Consider the following 22593-nt stretch of genomic DNA (forward strand, 5'->3'; position numbering starts at 1 on the left):
GAGAATTGGGGGAGGAAAGTCTTCCTACAAACAAGCTTGTTTTTCTCTGCTATTGTACTCCATGGATCTGTTGCAGAATATATGAACTCTAGAAATGGTCTCTGGCTAGACTGTGAATTCTTTATTATTTTTTTCTATGAGACATTATGGAGCCTTGATAGACTGTTGAACAGCCGGGATTGTGAACCTCTTTATGGACTTGATTTAATTATGATAGATGCTTGTGGACAATCAGGTTACGGATTTTATCATTTGATTTAATGAATTGATAATTGATATTATTAGCTTTCTACAAAATTATTTTCTCTATTATATGGCCATATGGTATGTTGACACATTTAGACCTATTTTTATCTGTGTTATTGGGGACCATACTTTTCACTTTATACTTTTCCCTATTGTTGCTCTGCCTTTTTCACATCTTTTAACCCTTTGTAACTTACCTCTGTTTACATCAATTTCACTTGTGCAATTTTGGCAGAGCCTTATGCTTTGCATACACTTATTTATATTATATAGTTTTACCCCTTTTTATACTTTCTCTTATGATCCCCTGACTTTCCTACTTTGGTAGTGATAATATGCTCAGATTTTTAAGTGTTAATTTCTATTAATAAAATTGATTTTATGGTTGAACATATTCTTTGATTCCCCTGTTACTTTAATTACACCTATTGGGGTTTTTTGTGTTCTTAATTCTTTTTGAATTTGGACCTGTTATTTTTGATATTTATCTTGGGAAACTTCTTGTTTAACTACTGAAATATGTCATCAGTAAATGCACTCAATACTTTGTCGGGGCTCCTTTTGCATCAATTACTGCATCAATGCGTCATGGCATGGAGACGATCAGCCTGTGGCACTGCTGAGGTGTTATGGAAGCCCAGGTTGCTTTGATAGCAGCCTTCAGCTCATCTGCATTGTTGGGTCTGGTGTCTCATCTTCCTCTTTACAATTCTCCATAGATTCTCTATGGGGTTAAGGTCAGGCGAGTTTGCTGACCAATCAAGCACAGTGATACTGTTGTTTATAAACCAGGTATATTGGTACTTTTGGCAGTGTGGACAGGTGCCAAGTCCTGCTGGAGAATGACATTTCCATCTCCAAAGTGCTCTAAAATGTCCTCGTAGATGGATGCGCTGACTTTGGTCTTGATAAAACACAGTGGACCTACACCAGCAGATGACATGGCTCCCCAAACCATCACTGATTGTGGAAACTTCACACTAAACCTCCAGCAGCTTGGATTGTGGCCTCTCCACTCTTCCTCCAGATTCTGGGACCTTGATTTCCAAATGAAATGCAAAATTTACTTTCATCTGAAAACAACACCTTGGACCACTGACAACAGTCCAGTTCTTCTTCTCCTTGGCCCAGGTAAGAGGCTTCTGGCATTGTCTATTGGTCATGAGTGGCTTGACACAAGGAATGTGACACTTGTAGCCCATGTCCTGGATACGTCTCTGTGGTGGCACTTGAAGCAATGACTCCAGCAGCAGTCCACTCCTTGTGAATCTCCCACAAATTTTTAAATGGCCTTTTCTGAACAATCCTTTCAAGGCTGTGCACCTTTTTCTACCACACTTTTTCCTTCCACTCAACTTTCCATTATTATGCTTGGATACAGCACTCTGTGAACATTAGCTTCTATGGCAACGACCTTTATTGGCTTACCCTTCTTGTGGAGTGTCAATGACTGCCTTCTGGACATCTTTCAAGTCAGCAGTCTTCCCCATGATTGTGGAGCTACTGAAACAGACTAGGGGACCTTTTTAAACGCCTTTGCAGGTGTTTTTTTTGTTAATTATTCTAATTTACTGAGATAATGACTTTTGGGTTTTCATTGGCTGTAAGCCATAATCATCAACATTAACAGAAATAAACACATGAAATACATCACTCTGTTTGTAATGACTCTACATAATATATGAGTTTAACTTTTTGTATTGAAGAACTGAAATAAATTAACTTTTTGATGTTGCACATCCCTGGAATCAGGGTTTCTAGCTCTTTATTATGCTGCTCTCAAATTACAAAAAAAACTACTGAGAAATTCCCTTTACGGGTGCATGTCTTTAAATATGTGTAACTTGTTCTGTGTATAATATTTAATTTTTTTAGATTTTTACATAGAAAAGCATTTTTGGGTTTTTTTTTTCCCATATTTTTGTAGATTGGTGACAGAGAGACAGAGACATGGGCGGACATACCGCCTGTTCAACCTGTGCAGCTGCACAGGGGCCCGGAGGCTCCAGGGGGCCCCTGCAGGCAGGGCCAGCGTTAGGGGCAGGCAGCTGCCTAGGTCCTCGCTCCCCCAGGGGCCCCCAGCTAGCGGCACATCACGCAGCTGCTATGGGGCCCCTGTGAGGCAGGGGGCCCACCTGCCGCCAGCGCCGACTCCCCCGCCGCATTTAACTATACCGGCTTCTGCCGGTACAGTTCAAAGCAATGATGGAGGAGAGAGCGTCAGCTGACGCTACCTCTCTCATCATTCCCCGCTCTGCCTCTGACAGACACTGCCGCGCACTCACTGTGTGCCGGCAGGAGCAGGAACTGGAAGCAGCGCAGGCACGAGGAGAGGTGAGGAGTGTGCTGTGTTGTTTGTTTTTTTTTACTCTATAACAGTGAGTACTGGACTGTGGGGCCATTCTGGGGGGGAGAGCTGCGCTGTATACTATGAGGCAGTGTGCTGTATACTATGAGGCTGCGCTGTATACCATGAGGCTGTGTGCTGTATACCATGAGGCTGTGTGCTGTATACCATGAGGCTGCTCTGTATACTATGAGGCAGTGCTGTATACCATGAGGCTGCGCTGTATACTATGAGGCTGTTCTGTATACTATGAGGCTGCGCTGTATACTATGCGGGCAGTGCTGTATACTATGCGAGCAGTGCTGTATACTATGCGGGCTGTGTTGTATACTAAGGTGGGTACATTATACGTTATCTTCTATGGGGGAGGCTGTGTTATATACTATGGGGGGTGCATTATATTCTATGGGGAAGGCTGTGTTATATACTATGGGGGGCTGCATTATATTCTATGGGGGCTACATTATATTCTATGGGGAGGTGGGCTGTATTATATTCTATGGGGGCTGTATTAGATTTTATGAGGGAGGATTGCATCATACTCTTTGATGGGGCTACATTATATTCTATGAGGAGGGGGCTGTATTATATTATATGGGGGGCTGTATTATATTTATATTCTAAGAGGGGTGATTGCATCATACTTTATGGGGGGGCTACATTATACTATATGAGGGTGGCTGCATTATATTCCATGGGGGTTACATCATACTCTGTGGGGTGGCTGCATTATGCTCTATGGGGTGGCTGCATTATACTATATGTGGGCTGCATTATACTGTATCAAGGACTATGGGGAATACATTATACTATATGAAGAACTATGGGGTGCATTATACTGTGGGAAGTGAATTATAGGACTGAGGAGTGTATTATACTATATGGAGGATTATGCGGTGTGTATTTTACAATATGGAGGACTGTGGTGCACATTATAATATATTGAGGACTATGAGGTGTATTATACTAAACAAGTAAAATGCTGCCTATTCATCTATTGATTGGATTGGTTATGCCGGAACAGAAATCATTGTTCTCAGCAGCACATCGCCGTTGTAAACTGTAGGTGTGCTGCTGGTAACATGATACTGTATGGTGATCTGTTAGTGATCTATTAGTGATTGTTCTGTTCCCATCATTCTTTCTCAGACGGTGTAAAGAGGCTGGGAAACAAGCATTGAACAACTTCAGTATTGTCGATCACATTCCGTTAGTGGCCTGAACTCAGCGCTTGTAAATAAAACAGAAAAGCTTCTGTGTGATGTGCAATATGTTAATATTTGAGGCCCTATTTTAAACTTTGCCTAGGGACCCACTTTGCCTAAAACCATCCCTGCCTGCAGGGTGGCTAATAATGAGGGCAATCTGGCCAGTTTATCCGTCTCCGGGGGGCCCCTGGCCAGATTGCCATCATGGGATTGCAGCTCCGCTGCCTGCAAGAGAAAAAGGCAGCGGAGCTGCAGAGAATGGATCCATCCTGCTTCCTGCCACACAGCAGCGGCTGAATGACATCATCATTTAGCGCCACGGCTGTGTGAGACAGGAAGCTGCCAGCGATGGTGCGGCTTCAGGATACTGTGTGAGCAGAGGTGAGGTGTGTGTGTGCAGAGAGGTGAATGGTGCTGTGTGTGTGTGTGTGTGTAGGTGGAGGAGAGGGCAATGATGGGGGTGACGGGGCCGAAGGCAATGATTGGGTTGATGGAGAGGGCAATGATAGGGGTGGTGGGGCAGGAGGAAATGATGGTGGCAGTGGAAAGGACAATGATGGGGGTGGTGGGGAGGAGGCAATGATGGAGGTGGTGGAATGGGCAATGATATGGGGTGGTGGGGTAGAAAGCAATAATGGAGGTGGTGAAGAGGTCAATCATGGGGGTGGGGGAGAGGGCAATAATGGGATGGGGGGATTTATAATGGGTTTAAGAACAGGGGGAGGTGGAGGAAGACATTATTATCGATTATTATGTCTAACACAGTCCCTTAGTATAAAGTGTACTCACTTATGTATAGCACAGTCCCTTAGGGCATGTTCACACTTTGCAGATTTTGCTGCGGATCTTTCCGCAGCGGATTTGGAAAAACCGCATTGAAAATCCGCTGCGGTTTTCGCTGCGGATTTTCCTGCGGTTTCTTCTGCGGATTCCTCTGCGGGATTTCAACAGCACTTTCCTATTGGTGCATGTTGAAAACCGCTGTGGAATCCGCAGAAAGAAGTGACATGCTCCTTCTTTTTTTCCGCAGCAATTCCGCGCGGTTTTTAAAGGGATTTTCCGCAAAGTGGGAACAGCGGTTTTTGTTTTCCATAGGGTAACATTGTACTGTACCCTGCATGGAAAACTGCTGCGGATCCGCAGCGGCAAATCTGCAGCGGATCCGCAGCAAAAACCGCAAAGTGTGAACATAGCCTTAGCTTTGTCGCCTTAAAAGGAGGGGGGCCCAGGCACATTTCCTGCACAGGGGCCCCAAGCAGTCTGTGTCCGCCCCTGCAGACACCATGATGACTTTTCACAGCTACAGCTTGCCTCTGCAGACTTCCCTCTTCTCCAGAGCACCCCAACATAGTTCACATAGCAGTGACATTATTACGCCACCTGACTAAAAATCACTGCCAACGTTGAGCCCAAAATATTTATAATTTTATTCACTTATATAGCACCATTAATTCCACATTGCTTTACAGACATTATCATCACTGTCCCCATTGGGGCTCACAATCTAGCTTCCCTATCGGTATATCTTTGGAGTGTGGGAGGAAAACCCATACACACAAACATGGGGAGAACATACAAACTCCTTGCAGATGTTGTCCTTGGTGGGATTTGAACCCAGCGCTGCAAGGCTGCAGTGCTAACCACTGAGCCACCTAAGCCCTACACTATACCCTTTAATAAATAATTACCCCTCACTGTGCTCCCTGCACAAAAAAATGACTCCAACATTATCCCTCTTATGGTACATGACCTACACACAGTCCTATCCTATGAAATATTCTCTCCATACCATCCCAACTAATGTACTATGACTGCAACACTGTCCGCTCTTGTGAACTACAACTGCTACACTGTCCTTCCTTATGAATTATATCCACCACATCTTCCTTCTTTATGAACTATGGCCTGGAAGACTGTGTCCACCCTTTCTCCACGCTGTCATCTCTCCATACTAAGCCTACTATTCTCTGTCCACCAATCATGTCCTCTCCGCATGCTAAGCCCCCCATTACACTATTCCCCCTATAATGCCCTCTTTCCATACTGCGCCCTCACTCTTTATAATCACCCTACAGTAAAAGCCCCTCGTACTTTAGGCTCTACATGGCGCTTTCTCTTGCTCGCTGCTCCCGTGTCTTCGCCTCCTCCGTGGTGCTGTCGTGACGTCTGCAGTGTGATGAGGCGACCGCTGACGTCGGAATATCGTGCCATGGACGTGTGTAGGGGAGCTGATCCGTGCTCCTCGGATCCAGGATGTCAGGGAAACTAGCTGGTCTTGAAAAATAAAGAGTCAACACACTAAATATTGAGGCTTTGCATAATCTACATGTATTCGTCAATATAAAGTGTATAAACTTGTGAAATGCTGATAACTGTACTTCAATAATCATAGAAACATCTAAAAGATGGAAAACCACAGAATAAGAAACCAACAGCATCGTCTGAAGTAACAAACTTTGGGAAAACCAAAACTTGCGTCAGTCTCAAAGCTTTCGGCCAGGACTGTACACTCGGAGTTATCACTGTATCATGTGTGGTGTTACATAGGACTGCAGGGAACATCCATTATGTTATCGTGACTCAGAGCGGAATCTCTGGATGTTATAGTGTTACATAGGACTGCAGATGAGAATTTCATTTTGCTTCCTGGGAGGAAGGGGCAGCTGTAAAACAACAGTGTGGTTTGCACTGAGCTGCCTGAAAGACTGATTCTGTATTCGGAAATGAGTGTGCATTACTGCTGCAGCCAATCAGATTTCAGCTCTTATTTTTCTGCCACCCGAAAAGCAATAAAAGCAGCGACCTGATTGGTCGTTATGTGTAACATCCCCTACACTAATTTCGGTGAATCTCCGGTGGATGGTATTGCTCTCCCCGTCCTTGAAGCACAGACAGCTGAGGACGATGAGCAGGAATATGGCTATCGGGGACACTAGAATCCCAGGACAGGACGCAGCACAGAGCTGGCCGCAGTAGCTGTGGCTACAGGAGGCGGCGCGTCTAGATGACGTCATCGCGCCATGTTTACGTGATGTCCGGGATTGCTGCTGAAATCAATGATGGGGACGAGTAACGATTCGGAAGTCAAGGGCCAGAGCTGTGGAGAGGAGGATGGAGACCCCGGGGACCGAGCGTCACCGGTTAGTGTTACTGCAGCGGATGGGGCTGGATATACAACCTGGCTGTATGGGCGATAGTGGCACCACTGTATGTACCTGGCTGATGGTGGCCGCTGTATGTGAGTCATCATCACCTCCATGTAAGGGATCGGTGTATGTGAGTCATCATCACCTCCGGGTAAGAGATCAGTGTATGTGAGAGACGTGATCACCTCCATGTAAGAGATCAGTGTATGTGAGAGACGTGATCACCTCCATGTAAGAGATCAGTGTACAGTATGTGAGAGACGTGATCTCCTCCATGTAAGAGATCAGAGTATGTGAGAGACGTGATCTCCTCCATGTAAGAGATCAGTGTATGTGAGAGATGTGATCACCTCCATGTAAGAGATCAGTGTATGTGAGAGATGTGATCACCTCCATGTAAGAGATCAGTGTATGTGAGAGATGTGATCACGTCTCTCACATACTGTACACTGATCTCTTACATAGAGGTGATCTCCTCCATGTAAGAGATCAGTGTATGTGAGAGACGTGATCAGTGTATGTGAGAGACTTGATCACCTCCATGTAAGAGATCAGTGTATGTGAGATATGTGATCACCTCCATGTAAGAGATCAGTGTATGTGAGAGATGTGATCACCTCTATGTAAGAGATCAGTGTACAGTATGTGAGAGACGTGATCTCCTCCATGTAAGAGATCAGTGTATGTGAGAGACGTGATCTCCTCCATGTAAGAGATCAGTGTATGTGAGAGACGTGATCTCCTCCATGTAAGAGATCAGTGTATGTGAGAGACATGATCTCCTCCATGTAAGAGATCAGTGTATGTGAGAGACATGATCACCTCCATGTAAGAGATCAGTGTATGTGAGAGACGTGATCACCTCCATGTAAGAGATCAGTGTATGTGAGAGACGTGATCACCTCCATGTAAGAGATCAGTGTATGTGAGTCATCATCACCTCCGTGTAAGAGATCAGTGTATGTGAGAGACGTGATCACCTCCATGTAAGAGATCAGTGTATGTGAGAGACTTGATCACCTCCATGTAAGAGATCAGTGTATGTGAGAGACGTGATCACCTCCATGTAAGAGATCAGTGTACAGTATGTGAGAGACGTGATCTCCTCCATGTAAGAGATCAGTGTATGTGAGAGAAGTGGTCACCTCCATGTAAGAGATCAGTGTATGTGAGAGACGTGATCACCTCCATGTAAGAGATCAGTGTACAGTATGTGAGAGACGTGATCTCCTCCATGTAAGAGATCAGTGTATGTGAGAGAAGTGGTCACCTCCATGTAAGAGATCAGTGTGAGTCATCATCACCTCCGTGTAAGAGATCAGTGTATGTGAGAGACGTGATCACCTCCATGTAAGAGATCAGTGTATGTGAGAGACTTGATCACCTCCATGTAAGAGATCAGTGTATGTGAGAGATGTGATCACCTCCATGTCAGAGATCAGTGTATGTGAGAGACGTGATCTCCTCCATGTAAGAGATCAGTGTACAGTATGTGAGAGACGTGATCTCCTCCATGTAAGAGATCAGTGTATGTGAGAGAAGTGGTCACCTCCATGTAAGAGATCAGTGTATGTGAGAGACGTGATCACCTCCATGTAAGAGATCAGTGTATGTGAGAGACGTGATCACCTCCATGTAAGAGATCAGTGTACAGTATGTGAGAGACGTGATCTCCTCCATGTAAGAGATCAGTGTATGTGAGAGACGTGATCTCCTCCATGTAAGAGATCAGTGTATGTGAGAGACGTGATCTCCTCCATGTAAGAGATCAGTGTACAGTATGTGAGAGACGTGATCTCCTCCATGTAAGAGATCAGTGTATGTGAGAGAAGTGGTCACCTCCATGTAAGAGATCAGTGTATGTGAGAGACGTGATCACCTCCATGTAAGAGATCAGTGTATGTGAGAGACATGATCACCTCCATGTAAGAGATCAGTGTATGTGAGAGACGTGATCACCTCCATGTAAGAGATCAGTGTATGTGAGAGACGTGATCACCTCCATGTAAGAGATCAGTGTATGTGAGTCATCATCACCTCCGTGTAAGAGATCAGTGTATGTGAGAGACGTGATCTCCTCCATGTAAGAGATCAGTGTATGCGAGAGACGTGATCACCTCCATGTAAGAGATCAGTGTATGTGAGAGACGTGATCACCTCCATGTAAGAGATCAGTGTACAGTATGTGAGAGACGTGATCTCCTCCATGTAAGAGATCAGTGTATGTGAGAGAAGTGGTCACCTCCATGTAAGAGATCAGTGTATGTGAGAGATGTGATCACCTCCATGTAAGAGATCAGTGTACAGTATGTGAGAGACGTGATCTCCTCCATGTAAGAGATCAGTGTATGTGAGAGACGTGATCTCCTCCATGTAAGAGATCAGTGTATGTGAGAGACGTGATCTCCTCCATGTAAGATATCAGTGTATGTGAGAGACGTGATCACCTCCATGTAAGAGATCAGTGTACAGTATGTGAGAGACGTGATCTCCTCCATGTAAGAGATCAGTGTATGTGAGAGAAGTGGTCACCTCCATGTAAGAGATCAGTGTATGTGAGAGACGTGATCACCTCCATGTAAGAGAACAGTGTACAGTATGTGAGAGACGTGATCTCCTCCATGTAAGAGATCAGTGTATGTGAGAGACGTGATCTCCTCCATGTAAGAGATCAGTGTATGTGAGAGAAGTGGTCACCTCCATGTAAGAGATCAGTGTGAGTCATCATCACCTCCGTGTAAGAGATCAGTGTATGTGAGAGACGTGATCTCCTCCATGTAAGAGATCAGTGTATGTGAGAGATGTGATCACCTCCATGTAAGAGATCAGTGTATTGTGAGAGACGTGATCTCCTCCATGTAAGAGATCAGTGTATGTGAGAGACTTGATCACCTCCATGTAAGAGATCAGTGTATGTGAGAGATGTGATCACCTCCATGTAAGAGATCAGTGTATTGTGAGAGACGTGATCTCCTCCGTGTAAGAGATCGGTGTATGTGAGTCATCATCACCTCCATGTAAGAGATCAGTGTATGTGAGAGACGTGATCTCCTCCATGTAAGAGATCAGTGTATGTGAGAGACGTGATCTCCTCCAAGTAAGAGATCAGTGTATGTGAGAGACGTGATCTCCTCCATGTAAGAGATCAGTGTATGTGAGAGACGTGATCACCTCCATGTAAGAGATCAGTGTATGTGAGAGGCGTGATCTCCACCGTGTAAGAGATCGGTGTATGTGAGAGGCGTGATCTCCGTGTAAGGCCGGTTTCACACGTCAGTGGCTCTGGTACGTGAGGTCTCAGTTTTCTCACGTACCGGAGACACTGACACACGTAGACACATTCAAATCAATGTGTCTCTGCACATGTCATTGATTTTTTGCGGACCGTGTGTCCGTGTGCAAAACACAGACATGTCAGTGTTCGTGGGAGCGCACGGATCACACGGACCCATTAAAGTCAATAGGTCCGTGTAAAACACGTACCGCACACGGATGCTGTCCGTGTGCAGTCTGTGTGCCGTGCAGGAGACAGCGCTACAGTAAGCGCTGTCCCCCCAGCGTGGTGCTGAAGCCGCCATTCATTTCTTCTCTCCAGCAGCGTTCACTGGAGAGAATGAATGAAAAATCATTGTTTTTTTATTTTTTTTGTGTTTTAAATAAAGATCCTTGTCACGACCCCCCTCCCACCACTTTTGCGCCCGCCCGTTGGAAATAAAATACTCACCTGGCTCCCTTGATGCTTCCTCTCAGCGCCGCAGCTTCTTCCTGTATGAGCAGTCACGTGGTGCCGCTTATTACAGTGATGAATATGCGGCTCCAACTCCCATAGGGGGGGAGCCGCATATTCATCACTGTAATGAGCGGTACCACGTGACCGCTCATACAGGAAGAAGCTGCGACACTGAGAGGAAGCATCGAGGGATTGGCATCTGCACCGTCGCAGCTACAGCCACAAAATTTTGCACAGTCACACGTCTGGACCCTGAGAGCGTCATAGGCTATGTTGTGAGGCGAAATTTTAACCCCGCGCGTTCCAATTCACCAATTTTGCCCCTATCTACATAATGGGGAAAAAGTGAAAGGAAAAGTGTTGGAGGCGAATTGACAGCTGCCAGATTTGAACAAGGGGGACTTAAAGAGTGAGAGCGATGGCGCCAAAGAGTATATACCGTACAGTTGCTAAGGAGGGGCCCCGACATGGGATATTCACCACACACGGGGATATGAACATACACACAAAATGCGCCACACACTACCACGTGCTTGAACATATATATCACCCTCAGCACACATTTCACCACACATACACCAACCTCGCCACATAAAAGTCGAAACACAAAAGTCGCCGCTCAAAACTCACCACGGGCAAAACTCGCCACATGCAAAACTAGGGTCACGCAAAACTCGCCACACGTGCAAAGTTCACCTCATGGAAAACTCACCACACGCAAAACTTGCACGCGCGGAAAAATTGCCACATGCCCAAAAGTTGCAACACATGCAAAAGTTGCCTCACACAAAACTTGCACATACTCAAAACGCACCACACATAAATCTCGCCACGCGCAAAACTCGCCATGCGCAAAACTTACTGCACACAACTTGCTACACTAAACTGTCACATGCAACTCGACACACAAAAAGTTGCTACACGCATGTCGCCACACAAAACTCATCTCACAAAAGTCGCTACATGCATGTCGCCACACGCAACTCAACACACACAACTTGACACATGAAACTCGCCCTAAAACACACACAAGTCTGGTATTATCCTTCAAAAATAAAAATCTGATTAATAACCAGACAAACTACAAGAGCAACAAATGTACCATATAGGAAATACGGCAGCTGTCAGTCACATGACCTGTCTATGTGTATGTGTGAGCTAATATATACTGCCAGGGGGGAGGGCTTCCTGTTGGCTGGGGATTTATCAGGCTGCCAATTTAGCTTAAGGCCCCGTCTCACTAAGCGATTTACCAACGATCACGACCAGCGATACGACCTGGCCGTGATCGTTGGTAAGTCGCTGTGTGGTCGCTGGGGAGCTGTCACACAGGCAGCTCTCGCCAGCGACCAACGATCAGGGGAACGACTTCGGCATCGTTGAAACTGTCTTCAACGATGCCGAAGTCCCCCTGCAGCACCCGGGTAACCAGGGTAAACATCGGGTTACTAAGTGCAGGGCCGCGCTTAGTAACCCGATGTTTACCCTGGTTACCCAAAAAAAAAAACAGTACATACTCGCCTTTCGGTGTCCAGGTCCCTTGCCGTCTGCTTCCTGCTCTGACTGAGCCGCCGTACACTGAGAGCAGAGCGCAGCGGTGACGTCACTGCTGTGCTCTCACTTCTCACTGTACGGCCAGCACTCAGTGAGAGCAGGAAGCAGACGGCGAGGGACCTGACGGACATCAGAAGGCGAGTATGTACTGTTTTTTTTTTTTTACATTTACGCTGGTAACCAGGGTAAACATCGGGTTACTAAGCGCGGCCCTGCGCTTAGTAACCCGATGTTTACCCTGGTTACCAGTGAAGACATCGCTGGATCGGTGTCACACACACCGATTCAGCGATGTCAGCGGGGCCTCAACGACCAAAAAAAGGTCCAGGCCATTCCGACACGACCAGCGATCTCGCAGCAGGGGCCTGATCGCTGGTACGTGTCACACATAGCGAGATCGCTACTGAGGTCGCTGTTGCGTCACAAAACTTGTGACTCAGCAGCGATCTCGCTAGCGATCTCGCTATGTGAGACAGGGCCTTTACAAATACTGAGGTAAAAATACTGACCAAATAACTTGTGAATGCGGTCTAATACAGGAGATGACATACAGATATATACAGGAGGAGATGACACACAGGTATATATTATATACAGGAGAGATGACACACAGGTATATACTATATACAGGAGAGATGACACACAGGTGTATATACTATATACAGGAGGAGATGACACACAGGTATATACTATATACAGGAAGAGATGACACAGGTATATACTGTATACAGGAGGAGATGACACACAGGTATATACTATATACAGGGGAGATGACACACAGATATATACTATATACAGGGCAGATGACACACAGGTATATACTATATACAGGAGGAGATGAGATACAGATATATACTATATACAGGAGGAGATGACACACAGGTATATACTATATACAGGGGAGATGACACACCGGTATATACTATATACAGGGGAGATGACACACAGGTATATACTATATACAGGGGAGATGACACACACATATATACTATATACAGGGGAGATGACACACAGGTATATACTATATACAGGAGGAGATGACACACTGGTATATACTATATACAGGAGGAGATGACACACAGGTATATACTATATACAGGAGGAGATGACACACTGGTATATACTATATACAGGAGGAGATGACACAGGTATATACTATATACAGGAGGAGATGACATACAGGTATATACTATATACAGGAGGAGATGACATACAGGTATATACTATATACAGGGGAGATGACACACACATATATACTATATACAGGGGAGATGACACACAGGTATATACTATATACAGGAGGAGATGACACACAGGTATATACTATATACGGGAGGAGATGACACACAGGTATATACTATATACAGGAGGAGATGACACACAGGTATATACTATATACAGGAGGAGGTGACACACTGGTATATACTATATACAGGAGGAGATGACACAGGTATATACTATATACAGGAGGAGATGACATACAGGTATATACTATATACAGGAGGAGATGACATACAGGTATATACTATATACAGGGGAGATGACACACACATATATACTATATACAGGGGAGATGACACACAGGTATATACTATATACAGGAGGAGATGACATACAGGTATATACTATATACAGGGGAGATGACACACACATATATACTATATACAGGAGGAGATGACACACAGGTATATACTATATACAGGAGGAGATGACACACTGGTATATACTATATACAGGAGGAGATGACACAGGTATATACTATATACAGGAGGAGATGACATACAGGTATATACTATATACAGGAGGAGATGACATACAGGTATATACTATATACAGGGGAGATGACACACACATATATACTATATACAGGGGAGATGACACACAGGTATATACTATATACAGGAGGAGATGACACACTGGTATATACTATATACAGGGGAGATGACACACACATATATACTATATACAGGGGAGATGACACACAGGTATATACTATATACAGGAGGAGATGACATACAGGTATATACTATATACAGGAGGAGATGACACACACAGATGTGAGGTCTAAATGACAAGTGTCAGGGGGGAATGAGAGGAGTGAGGGGGAAAATAAGAGGAGTGAGGGGGAAAATGAGAGGCGTGAAAAGAAAATAAGAGAAGTGAGGTGCTATGACTAACCACAGATATTTACTATGCCCAGGCAACGCCGGGCTCTTCAGCTGGTGTGTGTGTATATATATATATATATATATATATATATATATATATATATATATATATATATATATATATATATATTTTTTTTTTTAATGGGGTAAAAGAAGTTGATTCCATCTTTTTTTTTTCTATTTTTCTAAAACATTTTTTCCTCTGTTTTTTATTCTTCGTGCAGGACTTGAGTCAGTGATTTTTTTTTTTTTTTACTAAATACTTCAATATTGTAGTATATGGTGAAAATCACGATCTCTGAAGCCCAGTCATAGGAGTGCTGCCTTCAGCCTGCTTCCAGCTGCCAAATCCATTGGTCCCCCGTAATTGGCGACCTACCGGACGGCCCACCATTATTGCTCCACTGTTGGATATTGCCATCAGCATTCAGGTGTGGCAATGATCGGAGCTAGCTTCCAATGCTGCTGTTAAAGGGACTGTCAGCACAGAATGACTATTTAAACGAAGTACAATTACTCAGTGCACACTGGGTGTGGCCAATCATTTATATACACCTTCACTCCTGCTTGGTTTCTATCTATCTCCACCCCTTCTATGATTGACAGCTCTGGTTTTATAAAGCCAGAGAAGGGTGGAGATAGATGGAAACCAAGCAGGTGGAAAAGTGTATATAAATGTTTGGCCACACCGAGGGTGCACCAAGCGTCTGTACTTGGCTTCAACCTTCATTCTGCGCTGATACAGCCCACACATGCCTTTATAGGGACTCTATCACACCTCTGGCACTTGCCCTGTGTCAGCTGAACCTATTCCATGCACCCACGTCAGCTTCATAATATAATACTACGTCATGGAGTGGGAGGTGGTAAAACAAATAATTTCTCTTAGGCTAGGTTCACATTGCGTTAATGGCAGTCCGCTGACGGAATCCGTTTCATAGCGGCACTAACGTGGCACTAACGCTATGTAACGGATCCGTTAGCGCACCCATTGACTGCCATTATGTAGCGCATCGCTAACGCATGTCATAATCGGTATGCGTTAGTGATGTTCCGTCATTCTGTGACGGACCCTCGGACGCAGTCTGCAGTGTTTCGGGTCCGTCACCCGCTAGCGCAGATAGAGCCGATTATGACATGGTTGCGATGCGCTACATAATGGCAGTCAATGGGTGCGCTACCGGATCTGTTACATAGCGTTAGTGCCGCTATGAAACGGATTCCGTCAGCGGACTGCCATTAATGCAATGTGAACCCGGCCTTAGTATAGCCCCTACTACTGTCACCCAAGCTGAGGCGAGCTCCTCACCGACCGGACCCTTGTGCTACTCCACCTAATGATTGGGAGGGCTTCTTACCTGGTTCTCCTAGTAACTACTGGTTTAAAATGGTTTACTGACTTAGACAGAGCGTTCCCTTAGTTCTGGACCCTCCACTTTTAGCCAGACCACGTATTGACTTCAAAGTTTCTGAAGGATAATTATTTTGACTTTTAACGGCCTGATGTAACTTAAAGTGCACCCACCTTTACATGCCATCTTACATTGATGCCAGCAGCAGGGAGATCTTAAAGCTTTAGTATCAAGTACTAGCATTGGCTTCTGGGAGTGCTCAGTCCTGTCCTTAGGTCTCTTTGTTTTCCTTGTAGAACCCATGGAATATCATGATCAAGCACAGGCAAGTGCAGCGTCGGGGGCGCCGTGCTCATGTTGCAGTCAGGTAAGAATAGGAGCACTGCTGTTTAGTCTGCACCTTTATTTATTTATTTTTTCTTGCGATTAATGTGTATAGTTTATCTTATTGACTTACAGTTTTACTGACCCAGTAGTGTCCATGGATCTGCTGCGTGCAGTTTTGCAGCCGAGCATCAATGAAGAAATTCAAGGCGTTTTCAATAAATATATGAAGGTAAATATTTTGTCATCCTTCACTACCTATTTATTTATGATGCATCTGTCATGTTCTCAGCTCTGAAGCCATCATCAGATTTTGTGCCAGAGAATGTGCATTTAGCCAACCTCTACATCAGACTGCTCGAGACTCAGCTGAACTAAAGGCAGACCTCCTACTACATAAGGTTACGTTCAGAGGAACGTATTTTCGGTCAGTGTGTAGGCCTCGTGGTTTGCACGTGGACAGCGCCCTGCTCAATGGTAGTCACATAAGCGACTTTCCATGTTTGAAAGATTTCAAAATAGTTTGTGCACTCATCTGTGATGCAGCCAAGCGCTCATTAGGAGCTGCCCTGACATGGAGTACAACATTGCAGTGTAAAAGTTTAAACGGAATCATCCACCCAGTCTGACAGCTCCTCAGTGTCCCTCCTCCCTGTTTGTGCTGAGATCTTGTTAGGTTGAACAATAAGAAATGTTCACTCCAGTTGCCAACTCCTGGCCTAATGGATATTGATCAGGTACGCACTAAAGAAATAACATCAGACAACACACAGTCGGATGTAAACTCTCCTTGATCAATCTATGGCTCAGCTCCAGGGGCCTTTATTTAGTCAGAACACAGGTTTATATAACCCCTGTAAGGGGGGCTCGGTTAGCTCTGAAATGGGAGTGATCGTATGTATTCCATTGGTTAGTGGGTTGGGCAATGAGCAAGTCCATGGGCGGATCCATGAGGTCATCAGGGTGGTGGGAGGTGGAGCCGCATATTCATCACTGTAATGAGCGGTACCACGTGACCGCTCACAAAGGACAAGCAGCCGGCGCTGAGAGGAGGCATCGCGGGAGCTGGGTGAGTATTTCTCTGCAAGCGGGCGGGCGCACAGGGGGTGGGGAGGGGTGGGAGGTGGGAGGTGACCCCCAAACTTTATTTTTAAAGAAAAAAAAAAACAAAACGTCATTTTTCATCTCTTCTGTTCTGCAAGCGCTGCTTTCAGCCGAGCAGGACAGAAGAGATGAATGCCGCCTTCAGCACCACAAGCAGGGGGGACAGCGCTTACTGTAGCGCTGTTTCTCCTGCAGGCGGTACGTGCACACGGAGGAGAGTGCACACTGTTCTCCGTGTGTACGTGTGCGGGACGCTTTGCGGACCGTGCTGCCGGAGAAAAGCGGACATGTCTCTGTGTTTTGCACACGGACACACGGTCTGTGAAAACACGGAGACATGTGCATAGACCCATTCATTTGAATGGGTCTACGTGTGTCAGTGTCTCCGGTACGTGAGAAAACTGTCACCACACGTACCGGAGACACTGACGTGTGAAACCGACCTCACACTGCTCAGTACAAGCTGCAGCTGTCAGTTAGGGGGGGCAGAGAATGAATAAACTAGAGCTAGTGGGCTCTCACTCTATGGCTGGATTTTGCAGCATGATGGGTAGCTAATGTGAAGTCACTTTGCAGTCTGTCGGAGGTCTGCGTGTGTTGTGTATCACATTGGCTGTAATATTCTAGCATAATAAGCCATGTCTGTTCTAATTGTGTTTTACTCCTAGTTCTTCCAGAAAGCTGCGACAAATGTGAGGGAGAATGTCGGAAATCAGGTGGACCCAGAACAGCTGATTCGGGAGACTTGCCGTAGTTGCCTGGAGCAGGTAATACATAAAGTCCGGCAGACCTGGCTAGACAGGTGTATTTACTACTAAGCATTGTCCTGTTCCCTTATACAGGCCAAGGTGCTGTTTACAGATCGAGACAAGGCCGTAGTAAAACCTGTGCTAGAGGGGAGCTTTGTGAAGGTAAGATGAAAGCGTTAGTTATTGCTGGTGGTATCATGTGGAGGTGTCATGCCAGCCTTCCTTTATATATTGGAGAATATCTGCATTAAAGGGGTTGTCCAGAATTAAACATGAACCGTTCCTGTTATAATAGTGTTCAGCTGAATATGGCTGAGCTGCAACACAACACATGACATGGCATGGAGAAAAGTGGCGCTGTTCCTGGGAAAGGCAAACCTTTATTTTTCTGGCATCTAACATACATTACATATTAATGAATCGAGCTAAAGCAGAAGAACTGTCACAGGGAAGTGTGCCCCCTTCCATATAGTACAGGCTCAGTGTGTGGCTCCTTATAAATGTGGAGGGACATCACAGCTGCCTCTGTCCATTGCCAGATATTGGGCGCTGTAAACTTTACCTGTATTCCGAGAGCAGCTGCAGGTTACATGGTTCCCCACACCAGCTGTCCCCTATTACTAGAATCACTCACATAAGTGAATTGAGAACCTCAACTAATACATCTGTTACGTATTGTGTATAAATTCCCTTATCTTATAGGTGTATGCCCTTTTTAGTGGAAAAATATAAAAATACAGAAGCTGCCATTTGCAATTCATTACTGGTTTTACACCACATTGCCCCTCTGTTATTGCTTTTGACAATGCATAAGGCCTCCTTCACATGCCCGTGCTTCCGAGACATGTGTCATCTGTTTTATTCTCAGATACCACACCTACCCATAATGACCTTTGGGGCTGCCCACATGTCAATGTTTTTACACGGATCGGGTGTCCTTGTAATCTACACGGAGACATGTCCATTTTTATTTACCAGCAGCACGTATGATAAGGGACAATACAAGTCTATGGTCCTTGTAAAACACGTACAGCACATGGATGCCATCCACTGAGGTTTTTAAAGCAGAATCTCGCCAAAACGTGGTTATAATCTCAAAACTCTACGTTTTGGGGATTTTAGAGTCTTAACATAGTCTTGAACGTTTTGGATTTCTACATGTGTACAAGATCAGAACCACCGTCAGCACATGAATGCAGCGTCAGAACTACCATCAGTACATGAATAAATCACCGAGCTTAGTACAGGGATCAAATGCAATGTCGGGTCACCCCATGTATAATTGCATCACGTGAGCCTGCAGCTCACAGTATGTCTTTAACAATGGTAAGGAGATACTGAGAGTTATTAACAGTCATCAGACTGTGGACCATACAAGAACCACTGCACTGACGAGACCGGATCACAAACAAATATTTATTCCCTGGTTCTTTTATATTTGACATCTTCTCTGATTGAAGTTGTTGCCATCCCTTTTTGTCTCCATGTAGCACAGACGCCATGCCCAGAACTCGTCTGTGCTCTGGTCTTCTGCAGCACTTCCTGACATGGTGCCCTTAAGAATGTAAATATCATTACACTGCCCCATGAATAAAAAATAACTCCCATGCTGTGTCCCTCACTGTGCTTCCTGCGCAAAATATCCCCTCCAACACTACCCTCTTCAAAAAATATCCCCCACACACTGCCCCTCTGCAAAATATCACCCTCACACACTGCCCCTCTTCAAAATATCCCCTGCAAACTGCCCCTCTCCAAATTATCACCCCCACACATGCTGCCCCTCTGAAAAATATCTCCACACACAGTGCCCATCTGCAAAACATCCCCCACTGCCTTTTTGAATAAAGTAACCCCCACCTTCACTGCTTCTCGCAAAACTGTGCCCTCTTTCACCATTGTCCCCCTATTATGTGCCCTCATAACAACATGAACCCCCTCCCCCGTTATCCACAGTGATATGGAGCGGTTACTCTCACACCGTCTCCGCTCCTGCAGTGCTTTGCTGCTGAGGTGCCGGCCAGCAGCAGTGATGACATCACCAGCGTGTTGTCCTAATCACACCACTGCACGCCGGGGGCTGACGAGGATTCCTGTGCCTCCTATGAAAGACGCGAATGAATACAGGAAGGAGCCGGCACATCCCGTACAGCTACGCGGGCTACACAACATCCTTCAGGGGACGCCAGGCCTGATGGAAAGCCTCTCTTCCAGGCTATGGGCAGGACATTGCCTGGATGATAACTTTGGCTCCATTCTTTATGTCCATATATCTCGCCTCCCACTAACGACACTCTGTCCCTGTGATGTCGGCTGACTGGGAGGAAATCTCTCGCCTGTGCATTACCACACGTGCGTCGGGCCACACTAGTAACTGCTCCTGCGCAGAAGGCACTTGATACCTATATCCATAGAAGGGTGCAACACTGTGGATGAAAGAACAGGACAGGAAGACACACGCACAAAATTTCCTCTCAAGCGGCCGATGTCACAGGGACAGTGATACTGGTGGGAGGTCAGATATATGGAGATACAGTACAGAGATAGAAGTATCTTCTGGGCAACGACCTTCCCATAGCCTGGAAGATGTAATTTACAAAATTGGATAAAAGCTGATTTTTATTTTTTTTTTCACAACATGGCATGCATGATCCATAAGGCATACAGGTAGGACATCTTTTAGAAGTCTATAACCTGTATGTCCATATTAATAGTCTTAGATGGGTCAAATGCGGTGACAAATTCCCTTTAACCCCTTCACGACATGTGCCATACATGTACTGCGCATGTTGTGTCTCTCCCTTTGATGTGGGCTCCGGCGAAGAGCCGACATCTTTCTCGGCACATGTCAGCTGTTTTGAACATCTAACATGTGCCTCTAACAGCTGTGGGTGGAATCGCGATCCACCCGCATCTGTTAACCCGTTAAATTCCGCTGTCAATTTGACAGATCTGATCATCTGTGTGTAGCAGAGGCGATCAGACAACTGCAGCTATTGAGACATGCAAAAAGTAAAGACAAAAAGAATGTTTTTAAAAATATTAAAAAAATATAAAAGTTCAAATCACCCCCATTTGCCTCATTCAAAATAAAACAATTAAAAAATAAAAAATACACATATTTGGTATTGCCGCTTTCAGAATCACCCGATCTATCAAGCAATAAAAATAATTAATCCGACCGGTAAACAGCTCAGAGAAAAAAAAAGTAAAAACAACAGAATTTCGTTTTTTGGTCGTCGCAACATTGCATTAAAATGCAATAACGGGTGATCAAAAGAACGTATCTGCACCAAAATGGTATCATTAAAGGGAACCTGTCAGCAGGATTGTGCACAGTAACCTACACACAGTGTTAGGTTGGCGCCGTTATACTGATTACAGTGATATTTTGATTGTTGAAATCCATCTTGTGGCTGTTTCTTAATCTTTACTTTCAGGTTTGTGTTAATGAGATTCTCGTACCCTAAGGCGGGGCTGGTGTATGTGGTGCTCTGATTAGCGGCGCCATCTTGGAGGAGGAGATCCCCTTTTCTTTTTTTTTAATCTTTTCTCCAGCAAGATGGCGCAATAGCAGCTATCAGATCTCTATACAAACTGATAGCTGCTACTGCTCATGCTCCATTTTCAAAATTACTTTTTTTTTTCCCTCGCTCAAGTAAATCTGGGAAAGGGATTATTAACTGCACAGTAACCACTGCAAAAGCGTTTTTTTAATTCAGTATGTGATGGTATTCATTATGCAAACTAGGGGGCAGGTCACTGAGGGATCAGTGACCAGTCAGCTGTCTGCATTATGAATACCTAATCAGAGCATCACATACCCCGCCTCAGGGCACGAGCATATCATTAACACAAAACTGAAAATAAAGATCAAGAAATAAATTAATAAAGATTAACCCCTTTCTGACCTCGGACAGGGTAGTACGTCCGAGGTCAGACACCCCGCTTTGACGCAGGGCTCTGGCGGTGAGCCCGCATCAAAGCCGGGACATGTCAGCTGTTTTGAACAGCTGACATGTGCCCGCAATAGCGGCGGGTGAAATCGCGATTCACCCGCCGCTATTAACCAGTTAAATGCCGCTGTCAAAGGCAGACAGCGGCATTTAACTGGCGCTTCCGGTCGGAAATGAGCGCATCGCCGACCCCCATCACATGATCGGGGGTCGCCGATGCTTCTGCAGAGTAACAATAGAGGTCCTTGAGACCTCGGTGGCTACTGATCGCCGGTAGCTGTGAGTGCCACCCTGTGGTCGGCGCTCATAGCACACCTGCATTTCTGCTGCATAGAAGCGATCTGATGATCGCTGCTATGTAGCAGAGGCGATCGAGTTGTGCCAGCTTCTAGCCTCCTGTAACGGGGTCTACCAAACTGGGGTACCTCTTTCAGTACCACCCCGTGTTTCAGGAAGTCCCCTTTTTCTTTTGCTGGAGTCTGAATGAAGGACGCTGGCTGGAATTCCTTGATTACATGAGAGCATATAAAAGCTGACTGCTACTCCACGTATTTCCAGTCTAAAGGTACCGTTACACTAAACGATTTACCAATGATCACGACCAGCGATATGACCTGGCCGTGATCGTTGGTAAGTCGTTGTGTGGTCGCTGGAGAGCTGTCAGTCACACAGACAGCTCTCCAGCGACCAACGATGCCGAAGTCCCCGG

The 22593-nt window shown here is 45.4% G+C and overlaps 1 protein-coding gene across 1 annotated transcript in view; it reads left to right on the top strand.

The window, feature by feature from the left end:
- The first annotated feature begins 6621 nt into the window (after positions 1-6621).
- The window catches only part of DNTTIP1 (deoxynucleotidyltransferase terminal interacting protein 1), a 32133-nt gene continuing 16161 nt past the window's right edge, over positions 6622-22593 (top strand). Inside the window, exons 1-5 of the mRNA XM_077251670.1 lie at positions 6622-6941; positions 16048-16118; positions 16211-16307; positions 17848-17946; positions 18022-18090. Coding sequence (XP_077107785.1) covers positions 6858-6941; positions 16048-16118; positions 16211-16307; positions 17848-17946; positions 18022-18090 — 420 coding nt within the window. The 5' untranslated portion in view covers positions 6622-6857. The remainder of the gene's footprint in view (positions 6942-16047; positions 16119-16210; positions 16308-17847; positions 17947-18021; positions 18091-22593) is intronic.

The sequence above is a fragment of the Ranitomeya variabilis genome, chromosome 4, assembly GCF_051348905.1.
Source record: "Ranitomeya variabilis isolate aRanVar5 chromosome 4, aRanVar5.hap1, whole genome shotgun sequence".
NCBI classification, from domain to species: Eukaryota; Metazoa; Chordata; class Amphibia; order Anura; family Dendrobatidae; genus Ranitomeya; species Ranitomeya variabilis.